Source organism: Lissotriton vulgaris, chromosome 7, assembly GCF_964263255.1.
Source record: "Lissotriton vulgaris chromosome 7, aLisVul1.2, whole genome shotgun sequence".
NCBI classification, from domain to species: Eukaryota; Metazoa; Chordata; class Amphibia; order Caudata; family Salamandridae; genus Lissotriton; species Lissotriton vulgaris.
Genome location: NC_141695.1, coordinates 477,479,722 through 477,499,548, shown reverse-complemented (window position 1 = coordinate 477,499,548; position 19,827 = coordinate 477,479,722). Strand labels below are relative to the sequence as shown.

The 19,827-nt window shown below is 43.0% G+C and overlaps 1 protein-coding gene across 1 annotated transcript in view; it reads left to right on the top strand.

The window, feature by feature from the left end:
* Positions 1 to 19,827, top strand: part of LOC147701910 (cytosolic phospholipase A2 gamma-like) — a 749,579-nt gene that overhangs the window by 33,830 nt on the left and 695,922 nt on the right. The window contains exon 2 of the mRNA XM_086928722.1: positions 17,665 to 17,718. Coding sequence (XP_086784848.1) covers positions 17,665 to 17,718 — 54 coding nt within the window. The remainder of the gene's footprint in view (positions 1 to 17,664; positions 17,719 to 19,827) is intronic.

The following is a 19,827-nucleotide window of genomic DNA, read 5'->3' as shown; positions in this document are numbered from 1 at the left end:
TTGTCTCTAAGATAGATGTCATCGACATAAGATAATGCCTCATCATCATAATTTTTGTAGTAACTCTGTTAGCCTGGCTGAAAATAATCCTGGGCTATTCTTGAATCCCTGTGGGAGACGACAAAATTGTTTTTGAGTCCCTATGCTGGAGAAAGCGGTCAAATATCTGCTTTCAGGTGCTATGTTTTGACAGAAGAAACTATTTGAAATATCTAATGTTGTTTTATATTTCTTGCGCATGATGTTATTCATTAGTGCTGCACTGTATGAGTTTTGTACTGAAAATGTTTAACAGCAGGAGTTTAGGTGTCTGTAGTCCAAAACTAGACAACATGAATCGTCTGGCTTGGAGACAGGAAACAAAGGATTGTTCATTTGTGAGGTGCATGTTTCAATCACCCCCTGATATTCAAGTTGATCTAAAATTTCTTTTACTTGTTTTTTAGCTTCTTTCTTAACAGGATACTGCCTCTGTGCAGTAGGTTGATTTTTTACTGAATTTTATGGTGAGGAGAATCCTCATCCCATCCTACATGATTTTTATATAATGCAGGGGCTTGGGCCACTGCCCATTTTCTAGCAAGTGTGTATTTTTTATGAATTGGAATGTGATTTGAGAAGGCAGGCATAATCATTTCTTCGCCATGTGGGCACTCCCTGACAAACTCTGGTGGTCAGTCTTTCTCTGCTAGAAGGATATCATAGCCTTTAGATAGATTCTCCCAAAAGAGACCTTTATTTTCCTAGTTTTATCTCCCTCTATACGTAATGTTATTTCATATAGTTTATGGGGCACGCTAACTCAGGTGTCTGCAGTTTCCACTTGAATGTATTCATTCGTGTCCACTGTCTCCAGAAGATTCATCAGGATCTTGCGGTCTATGGTCACTTCCGCTGCGCTATCTAGCATTCTCTGGGCCCACTCACTGTTTTTCAGTTGTGTCCTCAGGATTCTCTGCATATTTTATTTTAATAATGGCTACCTTCTTTCTAGGAAATTGTAATTTTTTACTTTGATGAGCAGGTTCCTTGTCTTTGGACTTGAGATGCTCTTCTTTATGCTCTGACCGTCCTCTTCTTTCCGATTTCTTTGATGAAGTCTGAAAAGATCGAGAGTGACGTGTATCAATATCTTGATATCTGTCAGGTTTTTTCAAATTGTCCCTATTTCTAAGGTTGTATCTTTTTTCAGAGGGCTCCCATTGTGGAGACTTGCCCCCCCCTTCTGGAGATCTATTTCTTCGTTGGGGAGACCTTCCTCTGGAGTGAAACTGTTTTTCTCTGGGAGTGGTTTGTTTATTACCCTCCCATTTCTTCTTTTGAGAATTGAGATTATTTTTAATGAAAGTCTTTTCAGGATTTTCAATTAGTTGGGGTTTTACTGGTTTACCACCCAAACTATCTCTGCCTAATTCTTCATAGGATTTTTTGAATTATTTTAGCAAGTTTAAAAGGTTGGTCTGCTATATCTGTCTCTTTCAATTTTTGGCAGATTGCCACACATGCTGCTTCCCCTTTTATGTTGGCTAATAATATAGCCGATACCTGCTTAAACTCTTTCAGTAATTTCATACCCAGAGTTAAAGCAGGTTCTGGACTGTATTCATTTTGAATTTGTCTTAGTACATCTGGTATAACCGCCATAGACGGAACACCATGTGTTTTTGTGTATATAGAAGCAAAGACTGTGCCCCAAGTGTCACAGTCCTCCACATGTGGTGTGATCCCTATTGGGAGACAGATAGTCAGAATTCTGTGTTTTTCGTGAAGGGTATTATCAGGAAATACTGCCTCTATCTGAGTAATTTTTTGAGCTAACCAAAATGGAATTTGTTCCCGTTTTGCGGGTGTTTTAACAAGACATGATTGTATATTCTGTGGTATAATTTTGTTTGTGTTCCCCTGTTGAGGGATGTTTTGTGGAATTCTAATAGCAGGTAGGACTATTGAAGTTTGCATGACATATTAGACCAATTGTCTATGTATTTTAATTAGTTGTTTTAACTGAACTAAAAGTTCTCTGTCTGACATTGTTTCAATGTCGGGATGTGGTGTGTAGCTGGCTAGAACCGGCCATGTGGCTCCTGGTCTACCTAGTGGACCGAGCCTGGTAATGTGATTTTTATGTTTTAGGGCGCCATGAAACCAGAGCAGGTGCTCTTGGTATGTAAGTGGAATTTCAACTTCCTCGAAAGGAGAGTTCCGCTGGAGCTTCCGCTATTTTGTAGTAGTGGAACTCATGTGTTACAGCATGTGCTGCTGGAAAATGTATCCAGGAATAGAATACCTCTGTCTGCCAAAATTCATGTGCCTCTACCACAAATACGACCGTACCACCTCTTGATGTTACTCCACTTTCTATAATTTTCATAGTTATGGTTTTTCTTATATTGACCGGGATGAGTATTGCATCCGGGTCATTATCTCGGACAAGTGTGTCATCCGCTACGAGTTGAGCTGCTAGTCTAGCTCTGTCCCTTTCGTCCTCACTGTCTGACATTTTTACTGACAGAAAGTTTGCAGAGCAGGTTTTGAGGAAACAAAGATTAGGTGCACAATATTTTGGAACACTGTATCCTTCAACGTTGACTATACCGAAAACTAATACATAGGAATCTCTTCCTAATAAGTTTCGGCGGATAGTAACCATTCACCCACTCCAGACGTCTATTTTACAGTGAGTAAAAAATATTATACTACTGTGAGATGAGGTGTATTTCATTGTCACATTTTTTTTTTTTTTACTTGTATAGCGCACAGCTACCCGGACCGGGTCTCCCGGCGCTTGTACTCATACCGCTAAGGAACCCTTCCTGGTTTTCCTTGTGATGTGTCCACTCCTGGGCAACCCCATGGTGAAACCAGGCATCCTGGCGCTGTTGGGGCCGTTGTGGAGATTAAGCAACCTATTGCCCAGAGTTGCAGTATGGGACCCATGATTAGAATAGGCACTGAGGTGAGAATATCCGGTCAAAAGAATTTGAGCCCGAGACCCGCCGAGGTGGGAATTGAACCCTGGTCCCGGGCCAGAGCTCTGCATCAAGGTCTGCCGCTCTAACCATTGAGCCACACTTCTCCACACATGATTGATGTCATCAGTGATGTCATCAGTGATGTAATTTTAGATGTCATCAGTGATGTCACTGACCATGTCATGAATGAATATGTGACATCATCAGCAGTGAATTGCGGGCGCGCGAGTTATAGTGGGTACAACTAACTATAACGGGGGAATTTCAATGGTTTTGTATGAGTAAAATGTCCAGCTAACTATAACTGGTGTAAAACCTATGGTTTTTTCAGTGAATTTCTAAGGTTTTTTAAATGCTAATTCCTAACTATAACGTGTGTGAAACCTATGGTTTTTTCAGTGAATATATATATATATTTATTTTATCTCCTCTCACTCTTACAAGGAAAGAATCAGCACTCAGGTTGTAGTTTGGAAGTACTCAATCTGCTAGGGATGTGATCCGCGCGTTTCGGCTCGTCCGAACCTTGGTAATGATACAAGACGTCATTGTAGCATCCTTATTTAAATGTACAAATGCCTAAAGGTGCCAACATTAACAATGTACTACATATTACTTTAATCCAAAAAGCTGACCTGGTCACGATGTGAAAATTCAGGAATTGATGCAATAAAGAAAAGAAAACAAGTGTTAATACTGCACACAATGTCATTTCAGCATATCTTGCCCGGTGACCACCATACCTGTATGTTCGTCAACGTGACTTATTTATAATAAGCACACTTAGGATTGCAAACATCAGCAAAAACAATGGACTGCACATTACTTTAAAGTGAAAGGCTATCAGCCATATTAATCTGGGAACGTTGTGCATTATAATGGTTCTTACACGAAAGAAACAGAAAAAAAGGGGTGTTAATATACACACACTATCCCTAAATAAAGTTCTAGTGATTATAGTTCCATTCCATTCACAACTCATTTGAGATGTCATGAGTGATGTCATGAGTGATGTAACTGACCATGTCATGAATGATGTAATGTCTGAGGTCATTAGCAGTACATTGCGGGGGCGTAAGTTATAGATAGCTCAGGTAACTATGACTGCTGAATTTAATTAGTTGAGTATGAGAGAAATCTGAGACTAACTATACCATCACTGTTATCTTTGTTGTTTCAGCTAATTTCTAGTTTTTTTTAACGTTAAGTCAGATATCCTTTTTTAATATTTTTTTATTGAAGTTTTAACTCATTTCCATTTCTCAAGTACACAATACAATACAAGTGTTTCCCCGAATGAACAAACCCCCCCCCCCCCCCCCAAAAAAAAGCCCCTTCTGTATTACATGGTATACACAGTTTGGTGTCCTAGTTCGGACTACAAACATGTACAATTCCATCTACCCACATGTGTACTACGGATATTCATTGTGACATAAAGTGGCCCGGTGAGTCTCTATAGATCAACAAGTCCCCTGTGTTGTTCACTCCGTGCCAGTAAGTATTCTCTCAGGGGAGCCCATATGTCTCTAGGTCGCGAGGACCTCTGTAAGTCTTCAGCATACCATTCTAATTGTTCGTGGCAATATACCATATCTGTTAGCCAACTGGCTGATGTTGGCCGCTGACGTCCATCCCATGTGAATAACACCCTCCTTTTAGCCAATAACAACGCCACTCGCACAAATCGACCCAACACACTTTTGAAGCCCGATACGTGCCCCAGCAAACATTCCAGGGGCGTACAATCTAACATCCAACCAGTCATGGCGAATAGAAGTTCCACCACCTCCTCCCAATATTGGTGTACCACCCTGCATTGCCATGCTAGATGAAGGAAGTCAGCCCCCTCCTGCCCACATCGTCTACAGCAATCAGTATCTCTGAGCCCCATCCTGTGAAGTTTCTTGGGAGTGTGGTATACTTTTATCCTCTGCGCGTACCATCTCTTCCTGCACCACCCTGTACAGCCTAGTCAGCAATTTTTTTTTTGATGAAGATATTATAACCAGCTGTAACGCCTTCAACACTATTGGTTCCTCTGGAAAACAGGTATAGTGATCTCGGACAGCCCTGCGCTGCCTATAACTAGTGTATTGAAGTAATGGAGTGGGATTTACTATATAGTTCAGATCTGTACTCCTGATGTATCTCCCCTCATGGTATAAGTCTCCCATAGCAACAAAGCCTGCCTCCCTAAGAGATTTAATCGGCCCTTGCTCACCAGCCACTGATAGAGCAGCATGGCCTTCAATGCCTAAAGCCGGAGCATAAAGGGGCAATCTATTTGTCCGCCTCCCAGTCTCCTGTCAAGCTGAAACCGTGATGTCAATTGAATTGATCCCCGATCTGGGCGTTTGCCTATTGGTGTACGTAATGATGCTCTTGAGGTGCACAGGGTCTGCGTCTCCCTTCTCCACCACCACATGAGGAATGAAACCATGCGGCCTGAACCAATAATATGCATACTGAGCCTGCTCACATAGGCAATATACAAAAAGATCCAGGGCATTAAACCCTCCCCTCTCGAAGGGCAGTATCAGAATAGCCCAGCTGATTCTCGAAGGTTTCGCCCCCCCACACCATGCGGAGCAATTGCTTAGTTAAGGGAACAGGAATATTACTAAATAGATACAAAAACATAGGAAGAATCACCATTTTGATCACAGCTATTTGATCCGCCAGTGAAAGAGGCAATCCAACCCTGCGATCAACCCGTTGCATTAGATCCGTGTATGCCCACCTATAGTTTTCGCGAATCACAATTTCAGGATCCAGATGTATCCAAACACCCAGGTATCTGACTGGCTCTTCCATCCAGACCAGTGGATACTCCACTGGAGGCGACACCGTGGCAGGTGTAAGTGGGATCAGAACATATTTCTCCCAATTGAGGCGTAAGCCCGAAAAAAGACTGAATCTAATGTATTCCCGGACAACTGGGGACAGATACGTTTGTGGTTCCCTGACATAAAGAACCATGTCGTCTGCGTATAAAGAGATTCCCACTGGCCTATTATTAAAATTCAGTGCAGCCGCCCTGTGGGATTGACAGATTTTACATGCTAAAGGTTCTAAAATAATAGCAAAACGAAAAGGACATAGGGGGCAGCCCTGCCTGGTGCCTCGCTGAATAAGAAACGAGTCAGAGGTAAGCCCACCCACCCTCACCCTCGCCGATGCACCAGTATAAAGAACCTATATCCAGCGCACAAATACAGGAGGAAAGCCCATTCTAAAGACGATAGATATCATGCATTTCCATTCTATCGAATCAAACGCCTTGGCTAACAGAACGGCCATGGCAGGCAACTTCGGGTAAAGCACATGGAACATGGTGAATATTGTACGCAAATTCCAGGAGGTAGACCGGTCCGGAATAAATACAGATTGATCTGGTAATACCAGGAGGTGCATCAAAGGCTGTAATTTTGTGGCCAGCACTTTGGCGAGTATCTTCGCATCCAGATCAAGGACAATGGGCGATAGGATTCACATCGCTCCGAAGGTTTATCCTTTTTCAATAAAGTAATGATTAGGGCTTGTCTCAGAGATGGCGGGAGGTAACCCAACTCGTAGGCTTCTGCATACATCGCCAATAGATGTGGTTTGAGGAGAGATACGTACTGTTTATAAAACTCAGCCGTCAAGCCGTCCTGCCCCGGGGCCTTTTAATTGGGCAAGGATCTAATCGCCAGAGGTATTTTCTGTGCACATCCGATAACCAGACAAAAGCTGTGTCTGCTAAATAGTCCTGCAACGCGGAATCAGACATGTCCCCTCGAGACCTTTACAAAGATTCAAAAAATGTACAAAATTGGGGCAGAATGTCCCCATGAGAGTAATGAGTATTACCAGCATCATCTAGTATATGGTCAATCGGTGGGGCATCCGTTCTATCTCACAACAGACTTGCCAAGACCCTGCCAGGCCTGCCACCCTCGCCATATGCTCTTGCTACATATCGCTTAGAGAGGTATTTTATTTCCGTGGCCGCTAACAAATTATACTCCTCTAGGTATTCCCGAATGTGTGCCAGCGTTTCAGGGGAGGGAGAAGCAACATATTGAACTTCCATTTCCCGCGAACAGTCCTCCAGTGGGTGCAGTTGGACCCTCAAGTCACGCAGAATTTCCGCTGAGGTACTTATGCACTCCCCCCAAATCGTGACCTCGAGGGCTTCCCAAAGGGTAGAAGGACTGTCAACCGTGCCCACATTCAATTCAAAGTATTGTTCAATGGCAGCGCAAATAGTCTTGGCATAAACAGGGTCTAGAAGGGCGTCCGCCCGAAATCGCCAAGTGAAGGGGCAATGTAGATTAAGTGGGAGGGCTATTTTAAGTACAACAGGGTTGTGATCCGATCGGGTCCTTGGTAATGTATGTACCTGTTTTATCCACCCACCCATTGGCCTCTTCATTCAGTAACCAGTCGAGACCAAGAGTTAAAAGCGGGAGTGACGTTCGTGCCCTCTAGGACCCCCTCATTATGCAAACACCAGGCATCCACCAACCCCATCTCTTCCATAAACTCCCGGACACACTGCGCCATTTTCACCATAGGAGCACCTGTGGAAATGGATTTATCCAACTGCCGGTTGAGTGCATGTGTGGATAGGTTGAAATAGAATCCCCTTCTTAATAAGAATGATTACTCCTCTCGCATACGTGGAATAGGAGGAGGCAAGCGATATGACACCCACCTACGGACCACCGAGCCTTCCGTGTAAGTGCTCAAATGAGTCTCCTGTAGTAGAGCAAGGTGGATGTTATGTCTATCTAAGTGCGCCAATAATTGCCTCGTTTTCCTGGGTGTGTTGAAGCCACGAACATTCCGCGTAATGCAATTGTATTGTTCACCTGCCATTGCTAGTACTTTGATGCATTCCAAGGCATGCAACAAACCACAAAACATTGTACATTTCCACATGTGTCCCAAACTCTCCATGTGCACCATTCACAATTAAGAGGTCTAGCATACAGGAAGGAGCAACCACCCCTACCCCCCCACCCCCTTCATCAAACCCAGCCTACAGGAAAAAAGAGACAACCCCCCTACCCACCACCCACTTTGGCAACCCCAACCCGCCAAAGACACAATCCCTCCTACGTCCCCCCACAACAACACTGAAATACAATCAACTGTCGGGTAGTGCCCATCAGGGGACATAGCGGCCCAAACCCACTTCCTACATTAAAAGGGAGGGGGCCGCCGTTCAAGTAGTTAAGCGCCCACCTCGTAATCCACTCCGCATGAATGTCTAGGCAACCACTTCTCTAGGGAACAAGAATTAAATAAGCTCCATCATTTACATCACGTTCTTTAGCATTCATCATGCATCAACAACTCCCATCATTTCAAGCACATAGTGCGATTCATCTATCCACGTGAAGCAGAGGAAAGTTCAAAACTGCTAGATATACAACTGACCCCATAGAAAATAGGTGCAAACCCATAAAGAAAGCAAGAGAAACCAAACCAGGGCATCAAACAACCCAGAGCACACAATGTTACAAAGGCTATCCCCCCTTACTCTTCAATAATCAACATCAGACATGTGTGCAGGCGATCTGCGTCTCCGTTGCAAAGATCTGGCATGCTCCATCGCCGCTTGGGATTAGTGAAGATGTTCTCGCCATCTGGTTCACCAATGCGGGTAGAGCATGGCGTAGGGAATCTTTTCTTTCTACAGCACTTTTTTAACACTCTGGACTGTATCACGATCCTTAAAATTCAATAACCGGTCAATGATAGGGTGTGGTGCTGCTCCTGGAGGGGGACACGCTGCCAAGGATCTGTGGGCGCATTCAACAGCAAACATAGGCGACAGCTCATCGGGTCCACAGATTTCATGCAACATTGTTTCCATATAGTCCTCTAGGTGCCCCACATTCGTCGATTCTGGAAGGCCTAAGACGCGAATGTTGTTGCATCGCGACCGTGCCTCAATGTCCTCATTCTTCGCCTGTATAACTGCAAGGACTTCGGTGATGTCTGCTGTTTTCGCCGCCACTTGCTGTAGGCCGCCTTCCGCATCCGATATTCGTTGTTCGGCCTCCCCCAGACGTGCTGCCTGCTTATCAAGCTTCACCGAGAAGTCATCCATTCGCCCATTAAGGGCCTCTATCTTGAAATCTATTGCTTGCAAACTGGCCTGGATGGCGGAAAGTGACTTCTCCAGTGCCTTGAGGCCCTGGGAAGCCGCCTCAAGTTCAGAGTCAGAGGCCACAAAGCTCAAAGGTGGGGCGCGGCTGATTTTTTTCTGGCTTGCCCATCGTGCACAGCCCCCTAGGTAATCCACAGAGTCAGGGGTTCAGATGTCGACACTCTTCCCACGCCACAAAGCCACTACTCCTACGTCAGCAAGTTCAACGAACCACCAGCAGCAATCAAAGCTCTGTGACAATGGCCCACTGCAAGCTCCCTGCAGGAAAAGCAATGAACCCCACTGGTGCCACGGAAATTCATTTAGCAGTGCGGCACTGGCCACCTCCAGGCGCACTCCAGAAGGTCCCCAGCAGGCTCCTAGTATGCCAATATTTGTGATATTCGAAGAAAAGTCACCACCAGCGCAGTTCCCAAAAAAGAATGGGGGGTATCCAGCAACAAAGGATACAGAGAGAAGCCAAACAAAATACCTCACTGGCGTTGATGCCACTAAATCAGACAGGCCCAGCCGCCGCTAGCCAGCCTGCAGCTCCAGCCAGCTCACATCCTTGGCTCCTGTGTCCTCCTGTGACCTTCAGAGACCACCCCACTGCTGCCGCATGATCGTACTCCTGCCTGGACCTGTGTCGGTTCTGTTGAGAGACAGCGGTAAGACAGTAAGGGGTCAGGTTATTTGGAGGTTAGGTTAGGTGGAGGTTTAGGCGGACAAACAATGCCACTGCACTCACTTGCTTACTGCTCCGCCCACCTCTATCAGTAACTTCCGCTTCCGACTGCTTGTTCGACAACACCATCCATTCATTGCTCGCTCTAATCAGGACTCACTTCAGGCACATAATTTTATTTCTGTTCAGGGAACTACATCCAAGAGACTGAAATTATGGTTCAGAGGGTTGGGCCAAAAGACAATCTCGGGCCTCCTCTGAAATGGTAATGTGCTTTAGAAACAGTGGTGCTTAAAAAACGATGTTGTACTGGTGTATGTACTGAATTCCTTTGAATTCTTCAACTTAAACACTTCAATTTTCAGTTTATGTTTTTCAAAATAGCAGTAAACCGGTATACAGCTACAATGACCATAGTCTGTGATAAAGGGAATATTCAATTCACACAGGGAGATACAATTGGAGGATGAAATAGCGATCCTTAGAACTCTTCTGCAAAACCTATTTTTTTCCACTTGGATTGAATTACACTTATTAATGCCCCATATCTCTTCCGCCTATGTAGCTATCGATCTAAACTGCTTTTAAAAAATCTCCAGGAGTGGGAGATTGGCAACTCCCCTTCTTGGTTGTGGTAAAGTAGAGAGTGAATTAACTGTTCTTAATAGCTTATTGCTAAACTTTGAGAAACATGTTCTGTCCATAAACCATCTGCAAAAATTTATCCCAAATACGAAAACGTGGGGATGCATATTAAAGAGGACGTACCCCTTTAAGTGATTCCAAATTCAGTTTCTTCGGGTCACAAGTCATTATGTACGATTTTAAAGATTAGTGCCTTAATTTAAGGATTTCATAAAATTTACAAAACAGTACACTGACTGTATTAAAGCCCTTGGGATACTTGTCATTAGTACTGCTGCATCAGCGTTTAGCATGGATGGCGGGAAGAAACCTTCAACTTTAGACACGTCAGGAGTAGCACTGAGCAAAAATGGATGGCAATCATTTATATTAGGGGTGGGCGGAATTTTTGAGTGGCGCCAATCCACGATAGAACAATTACATATGGATGTGCTGCAGGTGGTAGGTCCTGTGGATCCTTATTAGGTGAGTGATTTACTGCATCAGAATGAGTATATGTACGGTTGTAAGCAGTGGGGGATACTGGAATTGCCCTTTTATCAGTGCAGGGTGTAAGTTCCGTTTGGGTAATGCTCTTAGGAGTTGCGGCTACACCATCCCCTGCAATATTTTGCTGAGCTTGCTGGGCTAGTCCGCTGTGCTTAAAGGGGGCTAAAGTGATTGACCCCCCACAACATAAATTTGGGGTCTGGGAGGTGGATGCCTTATTAGAGGTAGATTTCTTTGAATGGTTGTGAGATGCTCTGCCCCTACCCCTAACCTCATTCCATTCCATTAGGTGTTTCCAGATTGTGTCCCTCTATAGCGGCCAGATGTTCCATCAGTGGCTTAAGTTTATCATCTATATTGGTATTCAGTCTAGAGCAGTACAGTTCAAGAAATGGGAGATCCACGTCTAAGCCAGCAGTAGTCTCACTGCCGGAGGTCAGCACGTGAGGTAGATGTTGAGGTTGTAGGGTAGGGGCTGGTGAAGACTGTGCTGGGTGTACCCAGGTAAGAAGACAATTGTTGGTGCTGGCGGCTCAACTGCGCTTCTTCCTTTTTGTTGGTATTGGCTTACCAGGGGCTGGTAAACATAACAATAAAAATAATGTCCCTTGTGGAGGACACAGCTGCATTAAAAGAGAGGGCTCACAGCTGGTTTGTTATAAAGGGCTATTCTAGATGCTCCCCCAACCTTATTTAAGTGCAGCCTTTACTATGGAAAGAGGAAAAATACCTGGATCTGAGGATGGACACAGTCAACAACATCGTGCAGATTATGCGGTGAGGCAAAAGAAAATGTGCTACACTTATTGCACATATGTAAGAGATTAGATAAAGAATGAATGGAAAAAAGATAAGAACATGCAGACAGGTAGTGAAAGCATGCTTCGAATAAGGGGATATCCAGCTAGCCTGACGCCTGGTTAGTTTCATGGTTGCAGTTGGAAGAAAGCTAAATACCAGCACTTCGCTGACTCATCGGACACAAATCTTTGGTCTCTGCTCCTTTTAAAAGGAACTATAAGTGCTGGCATAGGACTAAAGGATTTTAAAATCAAAGTATGCAGTGAACTGCAACTACCGGTACATGATTAAAGGTTTTATCATAAACATTTTTGCACATTGCTGGTTTTGGACATAGCGGACTTATTTAGAGCTAATTTTTGGTTTTATGAATTTAACAAAAATTCAAAATGGCCGTTTCACTGATTTGTCTCATGGGCACTGTAGGAATAAAGTTAAACATCACTTACTGGACATACATCTGTGGCCTCAGCTCCTGTCAAAACGAACTACAACTGTGGACTTATAACTAAAGGTTTTACCATGGACAATAGGGATATTGCTGGTTCATTCAATCAAAGGTTACATCAAACTGCAGTCTCTGGCATATGACTAAATGTTTTAATATGACAACTCATACATTGCTGTTTTCTTTTTTTAATATATATATATTACGGCTTCATTTAGAGTCAAATTACGGTTCTATGAATTTGAAGCGATTTTAACATGGCTGATTCTTTGTGCAATGGTTTTAAGTAATCATGCAAATAACTTTTTTACCAATGGTTCTTTTTCTCTTTGCTGCTGGTGCAACCGGGGGACAATGGATCATCGCTAGTACAAGAGTCAGTGTTGATACTTAAAGTAGATGTCCTCTTCTGCGAAAGAGTCATTTCATTAGATTTAGTTGTGCTGGGCAGCTTTCCACCTTCAGCTCGGAGCATTGATGACCTTTCAGAATCAATCCAGTGATCCTCTACATTCTACTATGTCTATCTAATTGGAAACTATCCCAACAACTCAACAACTCTTAATTTTCCTTAATTGCGATTCACAATTTGCTAATCGCAATTAAGGAATCTCTTCCCCTTGATTCCAATGGGAAGTCATTTTCAGTTTGCGATTAGCAATTTGCGAATTGCAAATTGAAAATGCAATTTCAAGGGTGCAGGGGGGGGGTCCTAAGGACCCCCCTTCTGTACCCCTGAAATATAATTTTAAGTGCATTTTTCACACACACATGCCCCAAAGGCATGTTTGTGTGTAAAATGAAACTTTCAAAAATGCACTTTTGTGCATTTTTGAAAAGTTTTTGCAACTTACCATGAATGTCAACTTCATGGTAATTTACCTCTCCCTATTTGCGAATTCGCAAATTTAAAATGTTCATGCATTGCATTTAAGAAATCTCAAATTGCGATTTCTTAAATGCAATCGAAATTTTTGAAATCGCAACGTGAATGCGATTTCTAAAATTGCGAAAACATGATCCCTAAATTAAACTGCTCTCAGTCCTCGGGTAGCTTAGCACAAGCAGTCAGACTTAACTCAGAGGTAATGTGCGAAGTATTTGTTCAAAACTTCAAACAGTATTACAGCGAAAACATATGCAAGTACGCAATAGACTTAGAAAAACAAAGTAATGTTTAATAAATAAATCAAGACCTAAACAACAAAACTCCAAATAGTACAACTGGAAATATTCACTTGTAAAGATTTTTGTGAAAATAGCGCCAAAAGGCGTAAAGGCCAACTGTGGATAGCTGCTCACACTGGATCAGGATAAAGTCACAAGTCCCGTCCAACTGTGATTGAGTGCGAGCTGTCTACAGGGACCCAGTTAGGCCAGCTAAACATCATACCTTAAATCCGGGTTTGCGGGGCATTCGAAGGATACGTGTCGAAAATGAGTCACACAGCCAAAGCGATGCATCTGTTCTGAGATGCGGGGAGGCTTTAGTGCAAGGTCCTGCATCATCATCAAGGATCCTTCCCAAAGGCTTAGAATCCAAAGCCCGGAGTTAAGGATGTGCTGCTCAGTCGGGGCAAAGCTTGGTTCTGAGGAACTGCAAGGCTTTGATGCAGTGTGTCCGATGTCGTCATCGAGGCTGCCGTCAATGAGGGATGAGAGGGTTGCGAGAGCCTCCTTTAATGATGCATTTGCAGTTCTGACAGAGTGACAGGCTGTGATAAGCTGCAGATCTTCATGGCAGTTTCAATCCAAGCATTAACAGCAATGCAACATTTCTGCTCTGGGTTGCCCCGCTCACAGCAGAGGAGATGCCGCAGTTCCTCTGGAAGCACAGTGGTTTGCAGAGAACGCTAGACCTACTTCTAAGGGTCAAGATTTTTGGAGCTTTCTGTTCCTGAGTCTCATGTAAGGAGGCCACCCAACTAGCACTTGAAGTCATCAGGGTACTGGGTACAAGAGATGCAGGTCCAGTCCTCCTCACCCAGGCAAAAGGGCATCAGACTGCAAGTCGGCACAGCAAGGGAGTAGTCCAGCAGGGCTGTAGTCTGTCAGACTAGCAGAATTTCAGCAGCTCAGCAGTCCTTGTATCCACAGGATAGTGTAGTGAGTGGTGCTGCCTAAGGTCCACTATTTATACTCATAGGTGAAGTGGGGGAGGAACTTCCAGAGGTTTCCCTTTGATATCACAAGGCATCCTTCCTTCCATGCTGTTGCTCCAGGCTAACTACAGAGGGGGACACAGACCTTGGTGTGGAGGCAGGACACAGCCTATTCAAGTGTACTCCGCCCTCCTATCCTGCCAAACCTAAGCTCTCTATTATCTGTTCCTGTCTAACAGGAATACACAAAGCCCAACTATCAGCTACACCAAGTCATCTGACAAGGAACAGGCTACAAAGAATAAATTGCTAAGGCAGAAAAATTCCAACTTTACAAAAGTGCCATTTACAAAATTGTAATTTTAAATCCGACTTTACCAAGTTAGGATTTTTCATAACTATTCCAAAGACAGCATACATGAACAGCTTATGAAATATAAGGTATTTCAACTATTATCCTAAGGGAGAGGTAGGCCTTGCAGTAGTAAAAAATGTATGTAGAAGCTTTTTACTCACGCAAGGACATTTGAAACTCAAAGTTACATGCCCTACTTTTTAAAACAAACTGCTCATTGCCCTCTGGGCTGTACAGGGCCAACCCTACAGGTGATTTCAGTGTATCAAAAATTAAGGATTGGGTCAGGTCAAAATAGCAGTTAACGACACTGCACACACAGGCTGCAATGGCCTGAGACATGTTAAAGGGCTACTTAAATAAGTGGCACAATCAGTGCCTCAAGCTTACTAGTAGCCTTTAATTTACAGGCCCTGGGCACATGTGGCGCAATTCTACTAAGGAGACTAACAAGTAAATTAAATATGCTACCGATGGGTCAACTAATGCAACATTTTTTTAAGGAGTGAGCACATGTACTTTAGCACTGGCTAGCAGTGGAAAAGTGCACCGAGTCAATGAGCAGCTAAAACGAAACCCGTCAAAAGGGATGAGAGAGGCAAAATGTTTTGAAGAAGACCACCCTAATCCTGACAGGTCTAATATTCATTAACTCCAAAAAGCCTTATTTTTCAATACAGTACTTCAAAAGAAGATTTTTATTATTGAAAAGCAAACATATAACATTCCTCTTGTGCTGGGAGATTTCTCCTAGCATGAGGGGATAATTGTCCCTATTTCCTGTTTGAAACTGCAAGGCTTAACCTGGTGGTCCTGAGTATGAATATGACCATTATAAATGGCGGGGGTTTAGTTTGATTAACAGGGTATTGCTATAAGATTTAGAAGGTAGAGCCGGCACTGTCATCAGAAGCCTATCTAAGACTATATAGAGCTGGGGCCCTGGGAGTTTGACAGACTGGACATTAGCCACTTTTCAGTTGTAATAAATCAAACAGGCGGTCAGTCTTGAAATCGAAATGTTCTTAAATGACAACTCCTATTGAAGCCTCTTAACAGCGCACCTTCAATCTCCCACCTGACACAATAGAACTCCTGGGAACGCTCTCCAGAGAAAGAGGTTCTGCTATGATTGATTGTTCCATGTTTTAAATTTCATGCATTGATAAAGACGTACTGGCACATGCATCAGAAATGCCATATGTGATTCCTTATTAGCGAAAAATAAGGAATCGTAAAAGCCTATGCATGTAGGAATCGCAAAACAAATTGTGATTCCTAGAAATGTCTTAATTGTGACTTGCAAATTGCAAATCGGCATTTAGGATTGGCTTCCCATTCATTCCTATGAGCCAATGGGCCCATAGGAATGAATGCGAATTGCATGCGCAATTTGTGAGTATCCATTAGGTACTCGCAAATTGCGCATGCAATTTTAGGGCTGCAAGGGTGCCAAAAGGACATCCTGTTGCACCCCTGAAATTGTGATGTGCACCCATGCTGCTCACATACATGTCCAAAGGACATGTGTGTGTGGTAACATGGGACTTTGAAAAATATACTTCGGTGCATTTTTCACAGAGATCGTAATTTACCATCACCTTTCATTTGATGGTAAATTGCGATTCTTAATTGCAAAATCACAATTGTTCTTTACTTTATTGCATTGCATTTAAGGAATCGCAAATTGCGAATCCTTAAATGCAATTGAAATTAAAGTAATAGCAATTTTGCGATTACTTAAATTGCGATTTTTGCTTTTGGGATGATGCATCCAAATGCAAAAATACAGGTCCCAAAAGGGGCAGATTCTGAGAATCTGCCCGTTTGCAACAGGTTTTTGCTTTGATGCATGAGGGCCCAAAAGACAACTAAAATAGAATCTTCTATTGGAACATTTTAACTAAAGGATTGTATGAAATTTCAGGATCAGAAATACTATAAAATCTGGGTTAGTCTTTTATGATTATTGTTCTAAGAAATTGATACCGTTGAACTAAATACTAACAAAAAAACATGGGACCTTTCATTAGTATTGCTTTATGAATTCAGGGGCATATTAACAAGGCCAGGCGATAATTATCGCTAAGCCCACTTAGCGCTAGGATAATTATCGACGGCCAACTCTGAATTTTATTGGATTGATAGCGTGCTATCAGCAACACTTATCTCCAAAGCGATAAAATTCAGAGCGCAAGCTGCCAAATGTGAGGTTGTTGCCAGAAATACAGCGATAATCCCACAAGGTTTGGTAATAGCTTGCTGATAGGGATAGACTTACTTAGCCATGATATCCACCTTACATAGGATATCATGGCTAAGTCAGAAAAATACCAGATGTTAAAAAGCAGCGTTAACCGCGGTTAGCGCTTCTTTTTGATCGCTAACAGCGTTAGCGACATCCTTGATAATAGGAGAAATGTCGCTTAACGACATTTCTCCTATTATTTTACTCTAGAACGCCTCCTTTGCATATCATTAGAGATGCAAGGGGAAGCGTAGAGTAAAAGGGTGCTAACATGCAAATTTGTGTGTTAGCACCCTATTGTTGATAGGGCACCAGTTTTATCTTTGCAGAGATGAAGCCCTTGTTAATATGCCCCTCAGTGTACCTATCTATAGCTACCTAGTTTACATGCATCTGTATGTGTGCTCACACTCACTGCATTTGCCTTGGTCTTTCCCGAGTGGTTTTCACCGGATTGGGCCACCCATAAATAAAATCCACAATTTTGCTTCCTGCAACAGATGACTCACTCCTGAGGTTTTGGTGCTCCTTCATTTCTTTGTGTGTGGTTGAAATTGACAGTTTGTCCATATACAAATAAATTATTCAGCATTAAATAATCACATAGGAAATGTCAAACTTCTGGAGTGTGAGTCATCTGTTGCAGAAAGCGGCTTGTGCATATATGATTTTGTTATGCTAACGTTACATCTGAAGAATGTTGCAATTTTTGTCTTCAGTGTGCACAAAGTAAAGTCAGAGTCTCATGAAATGTTGTATTTTCATTTACAGATATGTGCACTGAGTATTCTCAATACAAACAAAGTTACATCCTTAGTTTCTCAGGTATGATTATTTTCCAAAATATTTTCTGAAGTATATTTCAATATTTGCAATTTTGCAGAAATAATGTGTAATATGTAGCCAAGTTATACATCTGTATTCATCCTGTCTTTACAAAACTGTGATTTCTCACATGGTTTCTTATTCCTGTAATATTTGCATGGCGTTGATTTCTCGTACTATTCCTTACTTGTTCTGCTATTCACTGTTTACATTCTAAATATAAATATTGTGTGCTATGGTTTGCACTGCATATTGATATGAGGCCACTTCAGGGAACAGAACCATGGACAGTACAAGACAGGATTTGTGATAATTGTTTTTGAGTTCTCTGGTCTGTATTGTTAAACACTATGTGAGATTGTCTTCCTACAAAAAGCTATGATTGTAATGTCATTATGTAAGTAAGTAAGTGCTAAGATTATAGAGCGCACGAATGCCCAGGCGTCTTAGCGCTATAGCAGGACAATGGTTTAGCACAGGAGGAATGGCTTACTGGTGCCTGGTAAATAACCATGTCTTCAGCTATTTCATGAACCAAGGACTTGAGAGTTGGAGTCCGATGTTGTCTGGTAATTTATTAAATAGCCTGGACGCACAATATGTCAGGCTTCTACCTCCCCATCTAGCTCTTTGTATTCTGAGTACCTGGACTGGACCTTTGTTCGCCGATCTATGATTACGCCGAGGAGAATATTGGAGAAATAGTTTCTGTAGATCTGCTTTTCCTCCGCCAAACTTGGCATTGTGTTGCACCTGCAGCCAGTAATGTATTTTAATGGTGCCAAAAATGTGATGGAACTTTGGAATATTTAGCAGCATTAAGGCTGCAGAATTGTGTAAGGATTGCAGTTTAGACAGTTGGCGCTTGTTTATGACCATAAAAAGGACATTGCAGTAGTCAATCCGTGAGGATTAAAGCTACAACAACCGATATCTGTAGTTCCTGGGGGATAAAGGGAACATTTTTCCATAGGACTTATAGTTGAAAGAAGCAGACTGAAGTAAGCTGATTAATTTTCCCTGTGCATCCAATCCGTAATATGTTTTAGACAGCCATGGAATTTCCCAGAGACGGTGCCTACATTTGAAGAGATGAAAATGAAAAGTTCAGTGTCATGAGCGTACGACATCAAAGAGAACCCATGTCTTCTGGTTTGCTCAGCCAGAGGTGTCACATAGATGTTGGAAAGCGTTGGGGACAAAGCTGACCCCTGGGGAACTCCACAAGGGAGGGAACATCTCTCTGATTGGCAGTTGCTCCAGCACACCCTTTGTTCCCTAGCCATGAGGAACAGGGCCAAAAGGCTTAGAACCACCGTATACCTCTTGCCTTCAGCCTTTGAATTGATGCCTGATAGTTCAAGGTATCAACAGCGGCTGAAAGATCCAGTAGAGTTAAAATGGCCTTTCCCCTTCCATCCAGCTGCCTACGTATTACCTCGTTGACTACAATTAGGGCTGATTCAGTGGAGTGGTGTTTTTAGTATTAAATATTTTTATTTGCGAAAAAAAGAAACCAAAACAAAAAAAAGGCTCTTATAGACAGCTGGGAAATATCAAAGTATCATACAGATAACAATGCGTCCAATGTATAGCATTATCCGCAGAGCTCCACCCTACGAAAAAGTCACAATGTCTCGTAAGCCTTGGGAGCTGCGAGCTCAACCAGCAGAGTTTGTCCAGCGCTCATAGAGCCACAAAAGGAAAAAACACATAACTTCAACCCATCCCCTTAACCTATTCCCCAATCCCCCACCTCACTCCCACCCTCCGGATCCATCTTCCAACACCATACTTACCCCCCATACATTCACACAGGTTTGTCATTCACCTGTGACAAGCGAAGCAACCTTAAATACCTAGGACAGGTCACTTTTCGAAATTCGGTGGCTAGCAGGGATAGAAAGGGCTGCCACAGCTCCGCATATCTCGTCCCTTCCCCCGCTTTCACCAAGGAGAGTTTTTCCATACCAAGGACAGACCAGAGTCACCACAACCAGTTCTGAATGGTGGGGACTTACATGGTTCGCCACAGGGCTAACTGGGTCTACACTGCGGAGCCCAGCGCTATTGCTATCAACCGACCCCTACGGGCTCTCAGAGGATAGG